The sequence below is a fragment of the Mobula birostris genome, chromosome 1 (genome assembly GCF_030028105.1).
Source record: "Mobula birostris isolate sMobBir1 chromosome 1, sMobBir1.hap1, whole genome shotgun sequence".
Classification (NCBI taxonomy): Eukaryota; Metazoa; Chordata; class Chondrichthyes; order Myliobatiformes; family Myliobatidae; genus Mobula; species Mobula birostris.
In genome coordinates, this window is record NC_092370.1 from 75,288,127 (window position 1) to 75,310,926 (window position 22,800).

At 42.2% G+C, this 22,800-nt stretch overlaps 2 protein-coding genes across 5 annotated transcripts in view; one reads left to right on the forward strand and one right to left on the reverse strand.

Moving 5' to 3' along the window:
- LOC140197410 (uncharacterized) overlaps positions 1-22,800 on the reverse strand; it is a 305,553-nt gene that overhangs the window by 89,018 nt on the left and 193,735 nt on the right. The gene's annotated exons all lie outside the window — the stretch shown is intronic.
- rmc1 (regulator of MON1-CCZ1) overlaps positions 1-22,800 on the forward strand; it is a 60,103-nt gene that overhangs the window by 8,251 nt on the left and 29,052 nt on the right. For all 4 annotated transcript variants that reach the window (XM_072257350.1, XM_072257344.1, XM_072257337.1 and 1 more), the window contains exons 2-10: positions 4,552-4,628; positions 8,685-8,769; positions 8,855-8,911; positions 12,692-12,778; positions 16,939-17,079; positions 18,639-18,742; positions 19,979-20,068; positions 20,151-20,256; positions 22,136-22,247. In XM_072257350.1, coding sequence (XP_072113451.1) covers positions 4,552-4,628; positions 8,685-8,769; positions 8,855-8,911; positions 12,692-12,778; positions 16,939-17,079; positions 18,639-18,742; positions 19,979-20,068; positions 20,151-20,256; positions 22,136-22,247 — 859 coding nt within the window. The remainder of the gene's footprint in view (positions 1-4,551; positions 4,629-8,684; positions 8,770-8,854; positions 8,912-12,691; positions 12,779-16,938; positions 17,080-18,638; positions 18,743-19,978; positions 20,069-20,150; positions 20,257-22,135; positions 22,248-22,800) is intronic.

Genomic DNA, 22,800 nt, shown 5'->3' on the forward strand with positions numbered 1-22,800 from the left:
GATATATCTATCCTGTGCCTTGTGAACTACCCCCAGAAACTTCAGCCATTTTTGCTCTGCCATCATCCCCACCAGTATCCTCCTCCAGTCCACCTGAGCAAGGTCCTCTCTCATGTCTCTGTAATTTCTTTTATTCCTTTGTGATACTGATACATGTGACTTATGCTTCTCCCTCTCAAATTGCAGTTTGAATTAAATCATATCATGATCACTGCCTCCTAAGGGTTTCTTTAGATTAAGTTCTCTAATAAGATCTGGGTTATTACACAACACCCAATCTAAGATGGCCTTTCCCCAAGTAGGCTCAAGCAAAAGCTGCTTTAAACAGCCATCTCGTAGGTGTTTAACGAATTCCCTCTCTTGTGATCCGACACCATCCTGATTTTCCCAGTCCCCTTGCATATTGAAATCCCCTATTACAATTGCATAATTACCTTTATTACATGCCTTTGCCAGCTTCCTTTACAATCTCAGCCCCACATCTTGGCTACTATTTGGTGGCCTATATATAATTCCCATAATGGTTTTTTAACCCTTGCAGTTTCTTAACTCCACCCACAAAGATTCATTATTCTCTGACCCTATGTCACTTCTTTCTAAAGACGTAGTTCTATCTTTTACCAACAGAGCCACACCACCACCTATGCTTTCCTTCCTGTCCGTTCTATGCAAAGTATATCCTTTGATGTTAATCTCCCAACTATGGCCTTCTTTCAGCCATGACTCAGTAATGCCCACACCGTCACACAGACCAATCTGTAATTGCGCCACGAGTTCGTCCACTTTATTACGAATGCTGCGCACATTTAAATACAGAACCTTCAGTCCTGCATTTTTCACCCTTTTGAATTTGCCTCTGGTATAATATAGTTCTTTGCTCTATCTGCATTTGTACCCAATCATTGGCTTGTCCTTCCTTATATTCATGTTACATCCATCATCTACTGGTAAACCTGCTGGCTCATTCTCAGCTCTATCATACTGGTTCCCATACCCCTGCCATATTAGTTTAAACCACTCTCAAAAGCTCTAGTAAACCTGTCTGCAGGAATATTGGTTTCAAGTGCAACCTGCCCCTTTTCTACAGGTCACACCTGCCCCAGAAGTTGTTCCGATTATCTAGAAATCTGAATCCCTGCTCCATTCTCTAATTCTTCAGCCATGCATTTATCTGCTAGCTCATTCTATTCCTATCCTCACTGTTGTGTGGCACAGGCAACAGTCCCAAGATTACTATCCTTAAGGTCCTACTTCTCAGCTTCCCTCCTAACTCCCTGTATTCTTTTTTCAGGACCTGCTCCCTTTTTCTGCCTATGTCGTTGGTACCAATACGTACCACGACTTCTGGCTGCTCACACATCCTTCTCAGGTTATCATGGACACGTTCAGAAACATTGCAGACTCTGGCACCTGAGAGGCAAACTCCCATTCGTGTTTCCTTTTTGTGTGCACAGAATTGTCTTATCTATCCCGCTAACCAAAGAGTCCCCTATTACTGCTTCCCTCATCTTCAGTTCCCTACTCTTCTGAGCCACAGGACCAGACTCAGTGCCAGAGGCATGGCCGCTGTTGCTACCCCCGGGTAGGTTGTTCCTCCCAACAGTACTCAAGTGGAGTACTTATTGTTGAGGGGGACAGCCACAGCCACTATCTGATGTTTTCCCTTCTTTCTCCTGACAGTCACCCAATTATCTGTCTCCTGTAGCCTTGGAGTGACTACCTCCCTCTAGCTTCTGTCTGTCATCTCCTCACTTTCCCTAACAAGCTGAAGCTTCAGTTCCCTAACACAGTCTCTAAGGAGCTGCAGCTCGATGCACCTGGTGCAGATGTGGCCACTGGGGAGGTTGAAAGTCTCCTGGAAATCCCATATCTGACACCCAGAATGGAACACTGACCCTATAGACATACCCCCTATTCTCCCAAGAGTTAAATCAGAAAAAAAAAAGAAATAAGGAATGAACTTACCTACTTACCTTACCTCCACCTGTTCTAGTTGATGCCTTGTTGAGCCAAAGCCTTACTACTCTGACTCAGAGTACTTTTACAAGAAAGAGCAATTTAAAAGAAAATATTTTGGTTTTTCACACAAAAGACCATTGATAACTTTTAAGAAATGTTAGGGAACTGAGAATTTAATGAAAAGGAGGAACTGGAGGAAATAAGGTAAAGATAAAAATGTATACCGTATCCGGAAACTGGGGATTTTTTGAAAAAGTGGAAGCCTTAATCCACTGAAAGTCACACAGCACAGATACAGGCCCTTTGGCCAAATCAGTCCATGCTGACTATGGTGTCTAATCAGCTTGTCTCAATTTCTCCATTCACTCCACATCTCTCCAAGATGTGCCCCTCCATGTATTTATCAAAGTTCAAAGTAAATTTATTATTAAAGTACATATATCACCATATACAACCCTAAGAATCATTTTCTTGTGAGCATACTCAATAAATCCAATAACCATCATAGAATCTATGGAAGACCACACCAACAGGGTGGATAACCAGTGTGCAATAGACAACAGAACTGTGCAAGTAGAAAAAGAAAGCAAAATAAAAATAAGCAATAAATATTGAGAACATCAGATGAAGAGTCATTGGCTATGGGAACAGTTCAGTGATGGAACAAGTAAAGTTATCCCCACTAGTTCAAGAGCCTAATGGTTGAGGGGTAATAACTATTCCTGAACCAGGTCCTGAGGCTCCTGTACCTTCTTCCACATGGCAGCAGCAAGAAGAGAGTATGTCTTGGGTGATGGAGGTTCCTGATGATGGATGCTGCTTTCCTGCAACAGCTGTCCATGTAAATGTATTCAGTGATGTAGAGGGCTGTACCCGTGATGGACTGGGCTGTATCCATGACTTTTTGTAGGATTTTCCGTTCAAGGGTATTGGTGTTTCCCTACCAGGCTGTGTTGCAGTCAGTCAATATACTCTCCACTACACATCTATAGAAGTTTGTTGAAGTTTTAGATGTCATGCTGAATCTTTTCAAACTTCTATGGAAGTAGAGGCATTGCTATGTTTTCTTTGTAATTACAGTTACGTGCTGGGCTCAGAATAGGTCCTCTGAAATGATAACACCAGGGAATTTAAAGTTGCTGACCTTCCCCACCTCTGATCCCCTGATGAGGACTGCCTCGTGGACCTCCGGTCCTGTCTATTGCTTCTTAAATGACACTACACCTGCCTCAACCACTTTCTTCGGCATCTCATTCCATATACTCACCACACTATGTGAAAAAGTTGCCACACAGGTTCTTTTTAAATTTTTCTGCTCTCAACCTAAACCTGTGTCCCCTAATTTTGGACTCCTCATCCTGGGAAAAGACTTTTACCATCAACCTTATCTCGAGGTCTCATAATTTTAGACACTTTTATAAAGTTGCCCATTGGTGTCCTATGTTCCAAGGAATAAGGAGATAGGGTTAGCCTGGCAACCCTCTCCCTATAACTTGGGTCGTCAATTCCTGGCAACATCAAGGTTATATACTATAACGCTGTACTAGTTATTGACAATGATGATTGAAGTAGTTTTTTTCAGCCTACTCTTGTCAACCTTCTTGGCTACCTCTTCAAAAACTAAACAATCAGATTCATGAGACATAAGGTCCCATGCATGAAGCCATGCAAACTATCCCTAATCAGACCTTGCCTTTCCAAATGCAGGTGATCCTGTCCTTCAAAACACCCTCCAGTAACTTTCCTGCCACTGATGTTGGGCTGACTGGCCTGTACTTTTTTGACTAAGCTGTCCCTTAACTAAGGCAATGAAACATCTTCTCTTCTAAATGAACAAAAATGTTCTCCTTCCTTCATCCACCATACCGGCAGCATCTCATAGACACCAGCTATCTGAATTTCACTTTCCATTCCCACCCCAACCTGTCTGTCCATGGCCTCCTCTACTGCCACTTTGAGACTAGACACAGATTAGAGAAAGGTATCACCTCGTATTCCCCCTTGTTGGTTTCCAACCTGATGGCAGGGACATCAATTTCCCTAATTTCTGGTAACCATTCCACCCTATCTGTCCACTTTTCGTTTAACCCACCATCCTCATCCCATTTCTTTCGTCTCCTCTGCCTTCTCGATCTGCCCGTCACCCACACACTCTTCCTACTGGTTCCCCTCCTCACCTCCTTCCCTTTATTCCATGGTCCACTGTTCTCTCGTATCAGATTCAATCATCTTTAGCTTTTGTCACATCCACCTATCTCCTCCTGTGTTATTCCCACTCTAACCATCACCTACCACCTCCTTATCTGGATCCACTTCTCAGCTCCCACCTTTTTATACGGGCTACTTTCTCTCTTTCTTTACAGTCCTGAGGAAGGGTGTCGACCCAAAATATTGACCCTTCCTCAGCTACCTGACCTGCTGACTTCCTCTAGTGTTTAGTGTGTTACTCTATAAGTTATGTTAGGACCACTTTTGAGAAAGAAAAGTGGACGGAATTACCTGTTGTGCTGGCCAATATATATTCGTAATCTATATCGGATAAATGACTTATCACTTAACCTGACTGAACAGTGGACAATTTTGTGTTCATAGGTGTTTGCTGTTCGCTCTGGCGGTGCTACAGGTGTGGTGGTTAAAGGCCTTGATGATAAAGCCAGCATCTCTTTCAGGTAAAGCATGATCCAAAGAAAAAAGGTTAAAAATGTGCCTGCTGAAGCCATGAAGCACAGATTGAATGATCATGTAATTAATGTATTCCTCCTGCCTGAGAAAATTAATCTCAAAAAGATCATCTTCCATGACTGAAAGCAGTAGAACAAAGTTCAAAGCACACTTATTATGAAAGTATGTATACTATATACAACCTTGAGATTCATCTCCTTACAGGCAGCCACAAAACAAAGAAACCCAATAGAACCCAGTAAATAAAGACTGTCAAACACCCAATGTGCAGAAAAAAAACAAATTGTGCAAATCATATTTTGAACTGAAGTTCATGAAAGTGAGTCCATAGTCACAAAACCAGTCACGGTCAATCCAAGAGCCCGTTAGCTGCAGGCCACGTCCTCAGTTCAGCACAGAGAAGAGTAAACCTCGCAGAGCAGCAGGCTGAAAACCCCAGCCTGTTCCTTGCCTCCAGCCCTGACACTTTCAATCTGGCCTGATGCTTATGTCGGCCAAACAGAGGGTTGTTCCTTGCTCTTAGACCTGGGCCCTGCTACTTCAATACACTCTCGGGTCCAGAACCTGCTGTCCCGATTTGGCCCATGCCCGACCTTTCCAATTTGGCCCGTTGCTTAAATCGGTCAAACATCAGCTTGTTCTTCACTCCCGGACCCGGGCTTCACCGCTTCGACTCTGCCTTACCTCGGTTCTGCCACTTCAAATTGCCTCCAAGTTTGCTCGAGCAGCCAAACGTTGGCTTGTTCCCACTCTCCGGCCTGCGCCCTGTTGCCTCGAGCAGCCAAACGTTGGCTCGTTCCCACTCTCAGGCCTGGATCCTGTTGCCTCGATTTGGCCTGCATGTGACACACCGCAACCATCTTGCACCTTTGAGACTTCAGTTCAAACTGCAAAAATGCCAGGTTGTATATGCATTTCAAAAGCTCAACTCCAAAAAGGCAGTCACAGGCTATTGATCACAGTGAACATTTTCAACAAAGCAACAGTGGTTATGATATTGAGATAGAAATGCTTTGATTCCTTGATTTATAATTGTTTTATGAATTCTGGTTATAACTCCATTGACTCTTTGAGGTATGTACTTTTGATTTACAAAGATATTTTTTATTGTAACAATTAGCAGATTACTCTTTACCATGATGCCAAATGTCCATAATTCATTTCACACATTTGAAATATTTTGCTTTTAGAAAGGTTTTCCAGGAATATATAAAAGCAAGTCGAGGAATGTCTGTATAGATTCAACTGACATTGTGGAACATGAGAGTAACCAAACACTGTTTCACATTTTGTTGCCTTCCTTGTTTTTGCATACAAGATTAGATGATTCATTTAGTTGTGTTCTATTTTAGTCAGGTTTTATTTTGATCTTTTAGGAAAATGCTCAATCAGTAGATTATTAAGATGCATGGAGCACAAGACAGAAGTCCCCAATAATGGGACTTGGACTCACAATGTTGTGAAATGGTTCTCTTTCCTTAAAAGTTTTTGTCCACATTTTGTAGAGAGGGAGGAACGCTGTTGAGCCGTTGACAAGGAAGTTAAGGGTTAGGGAAGACAGTTGGCCAAAGAACAAAGGGGAAATTGTGATGGTTTGGAGGGTAGAAGTGATTAGTTATCTGAATGGGTGAAGGTGCAGGGCTAGAGGAAGTGCAAGAAAGTCAAAGAGGGAAACAGAAGTGGGAGCTGTTCATGGCAGTATCTCCAAAGCCGTACATTGAACATAGAACAATACAGCACAGTAGACGCCCTTCAGCCCATGATGTTGTACCAACCTTTTAACCTACTCCAAGATCAATCCAACACCTTCCTCCCACGTGGTCTTCCATTTTTCTTTTTTCCATGAACCTAGCTAAGATTCTAGTAAGTATCCCTAATGTATCGCCCTCAACCACCACCTCGCGCAGTGTGTTCCATGCACCTACCACTGTCTGTGTAAGAAAGACCTACCTCTGATATCTTCCTGTACTTTCCTCCAATCACCATTAAAATAGAATATGATCCTAAACTATTTCTAGTGATTGTGATCTGTATGCTGTGTAAAGCAGGCCTGGGTGGTGAAACAGCTGCATACGTGTTTGATGAAAGCAGCACTTAATTCTCCACAACTCCAGTATGTGCAAAGATGGGACCTAGTGGTAGAGATAGAAACTTGAGGTTCCTGATTGTGGCGGTGCATTGCAGCTTGCTTCTGTGCTGGTTGACATGTGAATGATAGAAATAGTTCGGCATCATTCTTTTGGAACCTTCATTTCACTTTTTGATTTGAGCTATGAATGAAAAGGAGAAACAGTCTTGTTCTGATTCTTAAAAAATGTTCCTGTAGTGATTTTGTAAAAACATATACAGTATTGGAATGCATTTCTTGCTACAGAGAAATGACATTAATGACAAGGCAATAGTTTGCACTGCTGATTACTCTGAGAAGAAATTGTACTATTTGTTATGTTTTGTAACTCCAAAAACTAATCAAAAGAAAAAACACAGGAGCCGGGGATACAATTTCTCTTACTCTTCTTTTAGTGGTGTGGTGGCATAATGATGTTACATATAAACCATAATGAATTATGTAAATGAATAAGTTTGCATAATCAGACAACATGTTTACAATATTACTCAAACATTACATGAAGGATGCTCGATAGTTGTGGCAGGGTTTGAATATGATCACATCTTATAAAGTTATATTAAGTGACGTAGGTGATAGCAGGCTTTTGCTTTCCAATAAGTTCAATGCCTTCTATGCTCGCTTTGACTGCGACAACATGGAGGAATCATCACAAGCTTGCACAGCCTCTGTGATTTCAGTCTCAGCCTGGTGTGCAAGCAGCCTTCAGGCGGTGAACCCACAAAAAGCATGCGGCCCAGACGGGGTACCTGGCCAAGTACTAAAGACCTGTGCTTTTGCAGTCTGAGGTACCCACCTGCTTCAGGCAGGCTTCAATTATACTGGTGTATTTTTCTGTCTTTGCAAATGGTGTAGCAAAAGAAAGTGACTCCAGGTTCTGGTAACAAGTACTTCTGTTATTAATATTTTAGTCCTGGAATCTTCTATATGGTTTTTCCACTATAAGACTTTAATGGGCCAAATCTTGATGCTAAATTGATGTTAAGTATGCAATCTGTTATTAATGTGAAATTGGTAGCAAATTCAGGAATGAATATGAAGTAACTTAGAACATAGAACAGGAACAGGCCCTTCAGCCCTTTGTGTTGTGCTGAACATGATGCCAGGTTAAACAAAATCTCTTCTGCCTATACATGATCTCTTCCCTGAACACTCATGTGTCTAACATCCTCTTAACTGCCACTACTGCATCTGCTTCCACACCAACTGTGATTGACTGCTGTTGTTTCTTAAGAACCCGTGCTGGGGCCTTAATATCTTTTCATCATCCTATCAATGCTTTGGATGGGTTAATAGAGACTTGTACATCCTGGTGTGAAGCAATGTAGAAAATCTCAACAAATTTGCTTGAATTTTCCAACCTCTCTTCACTTACATGTGGTCTGAATCCTCCTCTTGCCCCATTCTGTTCACACCCTTGTCAGCTCTCAGGAAAGAGCAGCGATTGAAATTCTTAAAGCCAGTATTTTTTTTGACAACACACATAAAATGCTGAAGTGACTCAGCAAGCCAGGCAGCATCTGGTTACCATCTCTCCTCTTCTGCTCACCTGCCCATCATCTCTCTCTGGATCCCCTCCACCTTCCCTTTCTTCCATGGTCCACTGTCCTCTACTATTAGATTCCTTCTTCATCAGCCCTTTATTTCTTCCACCTATCACCTCCTAGTTTCTTACTTCATTCCCCCTCCCCCATCCACCCACCTTCCCCTTCACCTGGTCTCACCTATCACCTGCCATCTTGTCCTTCTTCCTTCCACCTTTTGCCCCATTTCTTTCCAGCCCTGATGAAGGGTCTCAGCTTGAAACTTTGATTATTTCCTTCCATAGATGCCGCCTGACACTTTGTGCATATTGCTCAAGATTTCCAGCAACTGTAGAGTCTGTTCTGTCATTTTTTTTTTGTTCTTTTCAAAGAATGGAAGACAAAGGAGAAGTAAAGTGCATCAAATTTTCATTTGGGAACAAGATTTTAGCTGTGCAACGAACACTGAAGGCTGTGGTGAGGAGTGTTTCACAGCCTCTTTCTTCAAAGATTTTCATAAGGAAGTGTCATGCTGTGGACTAACATTTCTCATGTTTTGTAGGATTTTATCAACTTCATTCCTGATCTGCCTTCAACAGAATACTCGCAGGAATGCAAGGTAATAGTTGTAGAGAGGTACAGTATAAGAAGAGGCCTTTTAGCCCACTAAGGTCCTGCTGACAATTGACTGTCACTGATAATAATATAAACTTAATCCCATTTCTATGGATGTGGTGTGCTCTGTTGAATTTGCTGCTGTTTATAGAGTCATGGAGTCATGCAGCACAGAAGCAGACCCTTTAACCCATTGTGTCTATGCCAACCTTTTAGCCCATCTACGTTAGTTCCAAGTCTGCATTTTCCTACACCTTGCTTAACCAAGAGTCAGAGTCGGTTTCAATATCTCTTAAGCATAATGACCACCAGATGACCATCTGATTCCACCAGATCCTCTGTCAGTGAGCTCCAGATATCAAACTCTCTGTATTTTAAAAAGCATTGCCCATCCAGTCCCCTTTAAAACTCCTTCCCCTCACCTTAAACCCATGCCCTCCTGGTTTTGATATCCCAACTATGAGAATTAGATTTTATGTCTTCTCAGTGGTACTTATAATTTTATATTGCTCTATTAGGGTATCCTTCAGCTTCCTTCGCTCCAGGAAAAGCAATCTAATCCCTCCAGTCCTTCCTCTAAACCAGGCAACATCCTGGTGAATCCCCTCTGACTCTTCTCCAGCGCAACTACATCATTCCTATAGGGTGCTGAGCAGAACTACACACACTGCTCCAGATGCAGTCTAACCAGAGGTTTGTAAAATTACAACATAGCATCTCAAGTCCTGTATTCTGTGCTGTCAGTTATGAAGATAAGCATGCCATATGCCTTTTTCGTAGCCCTAGCCTTAGATGTTTCAGAAAGGACAGGGAGGGAGGCAAAAGAGGTGGGGGAGTGACACTGCTGATCAAAGTTAGTGTCGTGGCTGCAGAAAAGGAGGAAGTCATGGAGAGATTGTCTACCGAGTCTCTGTAGGTGGAAGTTAGAAACAGGAAGGTGTCAATAATTTTACTGGGTGTTTTTTATAGAATAATCAATAGTAAAAGGGACATCAAGGAGCAGATAGGGAGCCAGATTCTGGAAAGGTGTAATAATAAGAGTTGTCGTGGAAGATTTTAATTTCCCAAATATTGATTGACTTCTCCCTAAATTGAGGGGTTTAGATGGGGTGGAGTTTGTTAGGTGTGTTTAGGAAGGTTCCTTGACACAATATGTGGATTAGCCTACAAGAGAAGAGGCTGTACTTGATCTGTTATTGGGAATTGAACCTGGTCAGATGTCAAATCTCTCAGTGGAAGAGCATTTTGGAGATGGTGATCACAGTTCTACCTCCTTTACCATAGCATTGGAGAGGGAAAGGAACAGAAAAGTTAGGAAAGCATTTAATTGGAGTAAGGGAAATATGAGGCTATCAGGCAAGATCTTGGAGGCATTAATTGGGAACATACGTTCTCAGGGAAATATATGGCAGAAATGTGGCAAATGTTCAGGGAATATTTGTGTGGGGTTCTGCATAGGTGCGTTCCAATGAGACAGGGAAAGGATAGTAGGGTACAGGAACTGTGGTGTACAAAGGCTGTTGAAAATCTAGTCAAGAAGAAAAGAAAAGCTTATGAAAGGTTCAAAAAACTAGGTGATGATAGGGATCTAGAAGATTATAAGGCCAACAGAAAGGAGTTTAAGAATGAAATTAGGCGAGCCAGAAAGGGCCATGAGAAGGCCTTGACGAGCAGGATTAAGGAAAACCCCAAGGCATTCTACAAGTATGTGAAGAACAAGAGGATAAGATGTGAGAGAATAGGACCAATCAAGTGTGACAGTGGAGGGTTGCAGATGTTGGTCCCTTATTCAAGAAAGGGAGTAGAGATAGCCTAAGAAATTATAGACCAGCGAGTCTTACTTCAGTGGTTGGTAAGTTGATGGAGAAGATCCTGAGAGGCAGGATTTATGAACATCTGGAGAGGCATAATATGATTAGACATAGTCAACATGGCTTTGTGAAAGGCAGGTTGTGCCTTATGAGCCTGATTGAATTTTTTGAGGATGTGACTAAACACATTGATGAAGGTAGAGTAGTAGATGTAGTGTTTATGGATTTCAGCAAGGCATTTGATAAGGTACCCCATGCAAGGCTTATTGAGAAAGTAAGGAGGCATGGGATCCCAGTGGACCTTGCATTATGGATCCAGAAATGGCTTGCTTACAGAAGGCAAACAATGGTTGAAGATGGGTCATATTCTGCATGGAGTTCAGTTACCAGTGGTGTGCCTCAGGAACCTGTTCTGGGACTCCTTCTCTTTACAATTTTTGTAAATGACCTGGATGAGGAAGTGGAGGGGTGGACTAGTAAACTTGCTGATGACACAAATGTTGGAGTTTTTGTGGATAGTGTGGAGGGCTGTCAGAGGTTACAGCGGGACATCGATATGATGCAAAACTGGGCAGAGAAGTGGCAGACAGAGTTCAACTCAGGTAAGTGTAAGGTGGTTCGTTTTGGTAGGTCAAATATGGCAGAATATAGTATTAATGGTAAGACTCTTGGCAGTGTGGAGGATCAGAGGGATCTTGGGGTCTGAGTACATAAGACACTCAAAGCTGCTGTGCAGGTTGACTCTGTGGTTAAGAAGGCATACGATGCATTGGCTTTTATCAGCTGTGGGATTGAGTTCAAGAACCGAAAGATAATGTTACAGCTATATAGGACCCTGGTCAGACCACACTTGAAGTACTATGCTCAGTTCTGGTCACCTCACTACAGGAAGGATGTGAAAACTATAGAAAGGGTGCAGAGGAGATTTACAAGAATGTGGTCTGGATTGGGGAGCATGCCTAATGAGAATAGGTTGAGTGAATTCTGCCTTTTCTCCTTGGAGTGGCGGAGGATGAGGGGTGACCCGATAGAGATGTGTAAGATGATGAGAGGCATTGATCGTGTGGATAATCAGAGGCTTTTTCCCCAGGGCTGAAATGCCTAACACAAGAGGGCACAGTTTTAAGCTTCTTGGAAGCAGGTACAGAAGAGATGTCAGGGGTATGTTTTTTATGCAGAGAGTGGTGAGTGCGTGAAATGGACTGCCGGCGATGGTGGTGGAGGCAGATACGAAAGGTTCCTTTAAGAGACTTCTGGATAGGTACATGGAGCTTAGAAAAACAAAGGGCTATGGGTAACCTTAGGTACTTTCTAAAGTAAGTACATGTTCAGCACAGCATTGTGGGTCAAAGGGCCTGTATTGTGCTGTAGGTTTTCTATGTTTCTATCAGTAGTCACAGTTTTTCAGTCAGAAACGCATCCTTCCATCACTACCTTCTGCCTTCTGTTACCAACTTATAGTTAGCCTTGAATCCCCTGTGCCTGAAGCAGCCTACCATGTGTGATTTTGTCCACTGCCTTGCTAAAGTCCATATTGGCAATGTCTCTCACCCTATATTCCTCACACTTCATCATATCATCACCGTATCTTCAAAAACTCAAAATAGTGAGGCAGGATTCCTTCACACAATGAAATAGTAGTTTAGGGGCAGGAATGATCATGGACTCAGCCCAAAATTGTGTCCAGAATAATGGACTTTACCTTAAGTGCAAGCCAGGCCATTTAGGAGACTTTCCCAAGATAGCCACTCTTAAGTACTCTTATGTTCTCCCATGTGCCGTCTAAAACTTCTATGTATCCGAATAACAATCTGTTAGTCCTTCCTTTCCCTTAACTATGTTTTGTAATTGTAATAACAACACAAGTCCACTGGTTGATGATTAATGATTTTAATTAAAAAATCTTCAGTCTGATTGCAACTTTTTCCTTGTCCCCAGATTAAACTACATCTTTTCATTTTTTTCCACTTTAGACCAAAAATGCCAACATCTTGGGGTTCTGTTGGACCAGTGCTAATGAAATTGTATTTATTACTGACCAAGGAATTGAATTTTACCAGGCAAGTAAGATCTTAACAAGCTGCCATGTTTTTTAAATGCACAATCTTATTCTGTGTTTTTCTCATCATCTGTCATCTGTCATCTCTCTCCACCAATAATTGTAAGAAAACAGGAGCTCTGTAATAACCATGTGAAAATATTTGCAGTTGGAAAGGATTCTGTATTCCAGTACACTCTCTGCCTTTCAGTGAGTCACCAACCTTGAACTTCAAGATGCTCAACAACAAGTTTGGTTTATTTGTTTCTCCTTTACAACAAGGTTGCCTCTGTCTATAGTGATGTAAAGAGCAGTTCAAGAGGGTGACTCCCCATCACCCTCATCCAGGGTTCACTGTGGTTGGCTGATAAGTACTGGCCTTCCCAACGTGCTCATATCTGTAGAAGGAGTCACAAATACCATTTATTTGCCTTGTCCTCTTATCCCTTAACTTCTGTAATAACCACAGATTAAGCTTTGGGGAAGCAAATTCCAAAAATCCGCCACTTCTTATTACACCCCCATCCCACTACCATGCTCTTTAGTTAGGTGAAACATGGGAAATGTTCTCCATGTATCTTCTCTCCTGAATGTACCTAAAGTTTTGTATGCTTTATTGAAGTCCTCTTTTTTCTAAACTCCAGCATAGAGACCTAGCCTACTTGATCCCTCTTGTGAATGACCTGCCATTCCACAAACCAGTTCAGTGAATTTTCAATGCAATAATTCTGCCCTATTATAGGTAAGTTATACCAAGACTCTAAGTCCAGTCTCACTAAGACCCGTATAGTTGTATTAGGACATCTTTACTCTTGTACTCAAACTCCAGCAATTAGGTCAGTTACCATTTGCCTTCTAACTGCTGCTTTCAGTGAACTCTGAACTCTGAACAAACACACTTTGTCCCTTGAATATCTATATTTCCCCAGTCTCTCAGCCTCAAAACACCACTGCAGGGTTCCTCAAGGCTGTGTTTGAGGCCAGTCATTCTGGCTGCTTCATCAGTGACTTCCTTCCATCATAAGATTAGAAGTGAGGATATTTGTTGATAATTGCAGCATCCAACTCCTCGGCAGGTTAAGCAGTCAATGCCCGCATGTAGAAAGACCCAAACAACATTTACCATGTGGGATGAAAATTGGCAAGTAATATTGATGCCCACTGGAATGCCAGGCAATAAATGTCTCTAAAACAAGTATGTATCTATCCACCTATTCATTATCATCTCCACCAAGGCTTGATTGACCAGAACCACAGCTAGACCAACCATGCAAGTTCAGTTGTTGCAAGTGCTCAGCAGATTGGAATTCTCCTGACAGTCTAAGTTTCTCCACCATCTGCAAGGCACATATCAGCAACGCAAAGGAATACTCTCCTCTTGCCTAGATGAGTGCAGACCAACTGCTCCTGTGAGCTGAATGCCACCGAGGACTAAGCAGCCTGCTTGATCAGCAGCCCTTCTACTACTGGTCCACAGTGTCTGCATTGTGGACCATCTACAAAATACATCACTACCAAAAGATAAAGGTTAAAGATGAAAGTTACTCACAGCACCTTCCAAATCTCCCGTAAAAAAGGGCAAAGGCAACTAGGCACAGGGGAATACCACCTCCAGCAGGTTCCACTCCAAGTTGCACACCATCCTATCTTCCCTCCTCACCACTGGGTCTAAATCCTGGATTCCCCTCCCAACGGTACTTGGGAGCACCTTCCCCAGAAGGACTGCAGTGGGTCAGGATAGTGACTCAAACCTACCTTCTCAAGTTCAACAAGATGGGAAAATAAATGCTGCCCTTCCAGGCGTGGCGAAGTCACAAAGATGAATATATATGAAGAAAACTGAATCATACTCATTTATGACTATCTGTGGCATTACTTTAAGTACTTTGTCGTGAAGGAAGTTTGCATTTCAATTTAGTGCCTGTATATTTGGCCTCCTTACAGGTTTTCCCATTGTTTCTCTGCCACAGATGCTGCTTGTCTGGCCAAGTTCTTCCAACATTTGTGCGTCAAATTTCAGCATCAGCTGTTTTATTTGTTTCTTCTTTTTACTTTGCTTACCATGTTTTTGACTTGCAGATTTGTTTCTGTCCTTCTTGACTGCTCTCAGTTCCTCATTCCCCTGCTGAACTAGTTTAAATCCACTTCAGAGGTGCCAGCAGTGCAATTATAGGCCTCTGCCCTGTGAGTCTAGTCCCTTCCAATTTGTACAGGCCCTGACTGTCCTGGAAGTGGTCCCTGAGTCTCACTCTCACCCCTGCACCACTGCCAGACACACATTCCTTTCCTCTGTTCACTGCTTTGTGGTATTGGAAGGGTTACCAAGATCTATACCTACATGATTTTGCTCTTTAGTTTTGCTCCTAGCTCCCTAAAAACAGTGAAACTCACCCTCTTCTTTTGTTGTTGGTATCCATGGGAACCTCACTTTTTCACTGCTCACCCTGCTCCTTCAAATTGGTTTGCAGCCATTCCTTGACATCTTTAATCCTGACACATAGGAGGCAGCATGTCTTCCTCAAGTCTCATCTCTGGCCAGAAGAACACTTGCCTGTCCCTTCACTATTAAATCCCCTATCGCCATTCCTCTCTTCTCCAAACCATTGGTGTGCTCCTGAGGACTTGTCATATTCTCCAGCATCCCAAAGAGGCATATCTATTAATAGAACATAAAACAGTAGAGCACAGGAATAGGCCCAAACCAATTAAGTTAGTAATCAAATGGCTAACTAAGCTAATCTCTTCTGCCTATACAATGTCTGTACTCATACATTTTCCATTTTGAGATAGAAGGATTTGTGGGCTATGTGGACTACCTACTTGCTGCTCCTAGCCTGCAAGGTCACCCCCCCACCCCCCATTCTCTCTCTGCCTGCCTAATACTGGGTGACCATCTTCATTAAGTGTGCTGTACTCAAACCATTTAGCCTTGCAAACACTTTGCTGTGACTCCGGCACTGAAGCCAGGAGACAGGGTTGCTGCCACAGGAGATACTTGCTGCTCTTGTAGTCGCCCAGGTGACTGGGAGTGTTTGTGATTTCCCACATGGTTCAGGATGCACATTCGTCCTGCTAGAAATATCAGCTGGTACTGACGCTGAGCTATGGGCTCCTGAAGGATTTTGGTAAAATAACTTGACCATCAATTAATTCCACCATCACTGTTAACAATGTGAGTTTTTTGTTTATTCCTGATTTATTAATTAATTTAAATCCCCCGGGTGCTGAGGTTGGGTGGGAAATTATGCCCGCCTGTTCAACAATCTGGATTTTTCATCACTTGTGCAGCACTGTCTACCATAACGTGTAAAGCATCCAAACACTGCAGCCTTTGGTTACTGGTATGTGGCATCAATTCACCCTGGCTGAGTGGTGCTGCTACAGCAATCTCTCGCTCAGCATCAGTGAACGAACTGATTGCTGACTTCAGGAAGTGGAAGGAGCGTAAATGTACACCAGTCTACATAAATTGGGGAATCAGGAGTGGAGAGAATTCGCAGCCTAAAATACCTGGGCATTAACATCGCATGATCTGCCCTGGGCTCATCACACAGATGTAATCACGAGAAAGATGCATCCGTGTGAGGAGGTTCTGAGGAGGTTAGGAAGGCTCAGCTTGTCACTCTTTGGGGGAAAAAATACTTCTACAGATGTATTGAAAGTATCCTGGCAGGTTGCATCATGGTCTGGTACAGCGATTCAAATACACAAGAAGTAAGAAGCTGCAGAGAGCGGTGGGCTCTATCTAGTTCATCATTAGCACATTACCCCTCACCATTAGTAGTATATACTGGAGGCTACAGCTATCACCAAAGATCCCCACCATCCAGGCCATGCCATCTTCTTGCAGCTATAATCAGGCAGGAGTACAGAAGCCTGAAGTCCCACACCATTAGGTTCAGGAGCAGCTACTTCCCTTCAACCATTTGAATCTTGAACCAAGCTGTGCAATTTTAATCACTTCCTTAGTATAGCAACACTAAGACCACTTTCATCACGCTTTGTTTTCACTAAAAGCACATAATGATTTTAATTGTGTTCTCTCTTGTATAGTTTTAAATGTATAATTTACTTTCTTGTAAATGTTGTATCTCTTGGTATACCTGTGTTGTTCCTGTGCATTTGTATACTTGTGCATATGACAATGAACTTGATTAACTTTATTGTTTTTGTTGCTCCCAGGTATTACCCGACAAGCGTGCTTTAAAACTACTCAAGACACACAGCATCAATGTCAACTGGTACATGTACTGCCCTGAAAGTGCTGTTCTCCTCCTGTCTACCACAGTGCAGGGCAATGTCCTACAGCCATTTATTTTCAAGGTAAGTTGTGTTGTATTTTCCAATCATGCCCCCAGCATCTGTACACCCACCTGTTCACTATTGTGAAAAGAATGTACAAGCATTGGGAGCAATGCAAATAAGGATTTGCAGCAAGGATGACAGAAACTACGGTTCTTTTATACTTAGGAAGAGGAAGAGAGGCCTTTAAAGTTACAAAGGAGTTTTGGTTGGTTAAGCCACAATTACCATTGGTATGGAGAGTGACTCACGTCACTGTCACTGAAGACACACACTCAATGATTCAGGAACAGTTTCTTCCCTTCAGGAGATTTGTTATTCCTTTATTTGCACTATTTAGTTAGTTTGTGATTTAATAGTAATCTTTATATCTTTCCACTGTATAGCTCCCACAAAATGACAAACTTAAAGATTATTTGAAGATTTTAAAGATTAGCTTATTTGTCAGATAAGACCATAAGACATAGGAGCAGAATTAGGCCATCTGGCCCATCGAGTCTGCTCCACCATTTAATCATGGCTGATCCTTTTTTCTATCTCCTCCTCAAACCCAGTTCCCATCCTTCTCCCCAAACTTTTGATGCCATGTCTAATCAAGAACCTATCAATCTCTGCCTCAACTACACCCAATGACCTGGCCTCCACAGCTGCATGTGGCAACAAATTCCACAAATTCACCACCCTTTGGCATAAGCATCAAAACATACAGTGAAATGTGTTGTTTGCATCAACGACCAACACAGTCCAAGGAAGTGCTGGGTGCAGCCCACAAGTGTCACTATGCTTCTGTCACCAACATAGCAAGCCCACATCCTTACTAATATAGATACTGTTGGAATGTGGGAAGAAACTGGAGTGTCCAGAAGGAACCCATGTTTATGAGGAGAACCTACAAGTTCCTTACAGACAGCAGCAGAAATTGAACTGCGATTGCTGGTGATGTGAAGTGGTTATGTTAGCCTCCAGGCTTTCATGTCCCCTATGTGATAATAAGACTGATTCTGATTCTGAAGGTGGTTGCTGTAAATTCAATAGGAGAGTAAAGGAGATGTTTCTCAGCACAGAGTATGCAACTCACAATGCTGCCTTTTGTGCTGTTTGAGATCACTGATCTAACTTTATGTGCTCAGAGAAATAAAAACTGGGAGGATGAGGAAATGTGAATGGGAGAGTGAAAGACAGCAGTGGCCTGTCTGGTAGGATGTTATGGAGCCCATCGTCTGTGCTAACCGTCAAGCTAATTACACATTCCCATAAATTGCCCACTAGATTCAAACATTCCATTTAGAAAGCAATTCACTTCTTAGAACATTTACCCTTGAGTGCAGTGAGCTTAAAATCTTTTAAATTTTCAAGAAATCTGATGAATGAGCAAATTCAAGACTGACATCAGTCGGTTTTTGTGCACCGAGTAATAGTGCTAATTGGGGATAACGAGGAGTAAGAGATGATGGAAGATTGGACTCAGTTGATTTACTGAGGAAGCCTGAGGAGCTGATTCCAAAGGGATAGCTCGCTTTGTGTTGTGTCTTGTGTTTGATTGTGTTTCTGGAGCCACTGACTTTAATTTTACTCTACAGAGTGGAACGATGACAAAAATGCCGAAATTTGAAATTGAACTGCCTGTCTCTCCAAAGTCTGGGAACCCCTCTCTCTCTGACAGAGATATAATAATGGCTACCGTGTAAGTTCCATGCTGACATTAAACTACATCATTATATTTATTTACACAAACCTTAACTACGTGGGAGCCAACTATTCAGTCACTGCAAGTTTCATTGATGAAGTAATATTTAACCATCCCCTCTTAATCTACTTTGTTATGGTCTTGCGCCGTATTGTCTACCTGAACTGTGTTTTCTCTGTAGCTGTTACACTTTATTCTGGATTCTTTTATTGTTTTACTTTGTACTATCTCAATATACCAACATTCCAAATGCAATGTTAGCATTCATTTCAAGAGTTCTTGAATGCAAGAGCAAGGATGTGATGCTGAGCCTTTATAAGGCCACATCTTGAATGTTGTGAACAGTTTCGGGCTCCTCATCTTAGAAAAGATGTGCTGGCATTGGAGAGGATCCAGAGGTTGTTCATGAGGATGATTCTGGGAATGAAAAGGTTATCATAAGAGGAACGTTTGATGGCTCTGGGTCTGTACTTGCTGAAACTTAGAAGGATGAGGGGTGATCTCATTGAAACCTTTCGAATGTTAAAAGGCCTAGACAGAGTAGATGTAGAAAGGATGTTTCCCAGGGTGGGGGAGTCTAGGACAAGAGGGCACAGCCTCAGGATAGAGGGGCGTCCATTGAAAACAGAGATGTGGAGAAATTTCTTTAGCCAGAGGGTGGTGAATTATGGAATTTGTTAACACAGACAATTGTGGAGCCTAGTTCTTTGGGTGTATTTAAGGCAGAGATTGATAGGTTTTTGATTAGACATGGTATCAAAGGTTATGGGGAGAAGGCCAGGGAAATGGGATTGAGGAGTGGAAAAAGAAATCAGCCCTGATTGAATGGTGGAGCAGACTTGATGAGCCAAGCAGCCTAATTCTGCTCCTATGGCTTATGGACTTGTACTGTGTAATGGGTCCTATGTCCTGATGAATGCCCTTGGCTCAAAATGTTACCTCTTTATTCCTCTCCATGGATGCTGCTGGAACTGTTGGGTTCCTCCAGCATTTTGTGTGTGTTGCTCTGGATTTTCAGCTTCTGCAGAAGCTCTTGTGTGTACTGTCTAATGAGTTGATTTGTATGAACAGTATGCAAGACAAGATTTTCACTGTACCTCGGTATATGTGACAATAGTAAGCCAATTCCAATTCTCTGTCAGTTATTTAAACTCACCCTTTTTCTTGTGGTGTTTTCTGCCGCGAGATTAATTTTACAATGTCAATAATGTGTTAATTTGGTTTTCTCACAAGATATGGTCAACTCTACGTCCTTTATTTGAAGTATCAACCAAGAGCTCCTAATAACCCTGGGGCAGAAGTAATCATGTATTATTTACCTAGGTAAGTCCTGGTGGTTGAGATCATAATCAGTCTGTTCTTTACCCTAGAGGGATTTCCTGAATGTATATCCTTTTAATTGCAGGGAAGGACAGTGTAAGAAAATGCATATCTTAAAACTAAACACCATTGGAAAATTTGCTCTGAATGTGGTTGATAACTTAGTTGTGGTGCATCACCAGAGTACCCAGGTAAGAGCTGTAATTCCCAGTCACTAACCTCTAACAGTGCAGCTCAGGAAGATGTTCAAGGATTTATCCAGCAATGATGAAAGGATTAAGACTTTTCAGGAGAAGTCTTAGGGTCATGAAATTGAGTCGTCAAGTTTATTGTCATATGCCCAAGCACATAGGACCATAAAACACAGGAGCAGAATTAAGCCATTGGGCCCATCAAGTCTGCTGCAGCATTTGATCATGGCTGATTTATTTATGTTCCTCTCAACTCCATTCTCCCACCTTCTCCCTGTAAACTTTGACACTCTTACTAATTGTGTTACAGTAGCATAGTGGTCATTGTAACACTATTACAGCACCAGTGACCCAGGTTCAATTCCACTGTTCTCCCCGTGACTGTGTAGGGTTTCCTCCCAGAGATATAGGTTAGTAGGTGAATTGGTCACATGGGTGTAACTTGGTGATGCAGGCTCGTTGGCCGGAAGGACTTGTTACAATATTATTTTTAGTAAAAATATAATCAAGAACCTATCAACCTCTATTGTAAATATACCCAGCGACTTGGCCTCCACAGCCGTCTGGCAATGAATTCCACAGAGTTTCTACTCTCTGGCCAAAGAAATTCCTCCTCATCTCAGTTGTAAATGGACCTGCTTTTATTCTGAGGCTTGCCCTCTGGACATAGACTCTCCCACTACTGAAAACATCGTCTCCATGTCCACTCTATCTAGGTCTTTTATTGTACAGTATGCACAGGTACAATGAAAAAGTTACTTGCAGCAGCATCATAGACTCATAGCATCACATTAGCAGTACTGATATGAAAAATATAAAGTAGCATAAATTATGCACATTTTTTACAAGAAAGAACACAAGTGGAATAAAAGGAAATCAAAGTCTATTTTAGTGTAAATTGAGCTAAACTGTAATGATTAGAGTTTTCCATTTGGTTCAAGAACTGAGTGGATGAAGGGAAGTAGCTGTTCTTGAACCTGGTGGCATGGGACTTCAGGCCTCTGTACCTTTTACCTGGCCCTTATGTTGCCTTCTTGAGGTAGTGCCTCTTGTAGATACTACTGATAGTGGGGAGAGATGTGCCCATGATCTATTGGACTGAGAAACTGCAGCTTCTTGCATTCCTGTGCATTTGGATTGCTGTACCAGACCATGATGCAACCAGTCAGGATACTTTCAGCAACATGTAGAAGATTGTTAGAGCATACAACTTGGAAGTAGGCATTTTGTCTGAGTCCATACCAATCATCAAGCATCTATTTATACCAACCTCGTTTTACTTGGTCATTTGATTCCATAATTCAGCTGTCCAGTGAAGTCATGTCACATACCTGGTCTTCTGACCACCATATCCTCTTAGTTGCTCAGTATCCAAAGATTTCTCGGTCCTGTTCTTAATGATCTTCAATAACTGACTATCATGGTCCTTGGGTAGAGAATTCCCAAAATATACCATCCTCTGAATGATTACTCCTGAAATTATACCTCGGTTCTAAATGATCACACATCCATCCCTCTTACTGAGAAAACGACTCCTCATTTTTAAAAAGGGAAATAGCCCCCAAGCATTCACCCTGCCAAGTGTTCTGAGAGTTTTGTGCATTTTGATGAGCTTGTCTGCAACTGGAGCCATAGAGTTCTGCAGCACAGAAGCAGGCCCTTTAGCCCGAGTCATCCATGCTGACCAAGTTGCCTATGCAAGCCGTACCGTTTTCCCAACAAAGTAATATACAAGTTGGGATAGTTTGTGGACCTTATGAAATGCAAGTGATTTGATTATAGGTTCTTTTACGGATGTTGTCTTGACAAGAATCGCTGTAGATAGAGAAGTAGGAGTTCCAGAATGTGATTCTGCACTCTGCATTTTCTGTTTTCACAGACCTCTATGATTTTTGATATAAAACTCCGAGCAGAATTTGATGGCGCTGTCACCATTCACCAGCAAGTCCTTCTACCTCTGTCTATTCATCCCTGTAAGATTCCTCGTGCAGGTCTGTAATTTCAGGACTATGTTCTTCCTGCAATTTACACTGAGCAGGTTTTCGATCATTGTCGAAAGAGATCAAGGGATCTCTCATCAAGGGATTTTTAAAAATTAATTTCTTCTTTAGATGGTCTTCCACTCCCAACTGTCCCGTGATTAAGTTAAAAGCTCACTTGACACAAGTAACGATAACAATTAGCTTTATTTGTCACATGTCCATCACATGAAATGAGTCATTTTCATTCATTTGTGTGAATTTAACCCAATCGCTGATCACTGGCGCTGCAAAAGTATTAAACTAGCCACTATGTACTGTGCTGTCCAATTGTAGATACTCAGGTGCATCCTTGGGACCCCCTCTTTTGAGAGGGGAGTGGTGAGAACAAGTGTAGGAAACGGAGGAGGCCCACTTGAGTCAGCGTAGACAACTACTGGGGTGTTGGCAGTACAAAAAGGTAGTGTTTAGAGCGGGGTGGCCAACCTTTTACACTCCATGCGTCAAATTTTTTTCACGCACAGGTTCAGATGCACTATACAACTCTTGTACCCCCATTCAATTC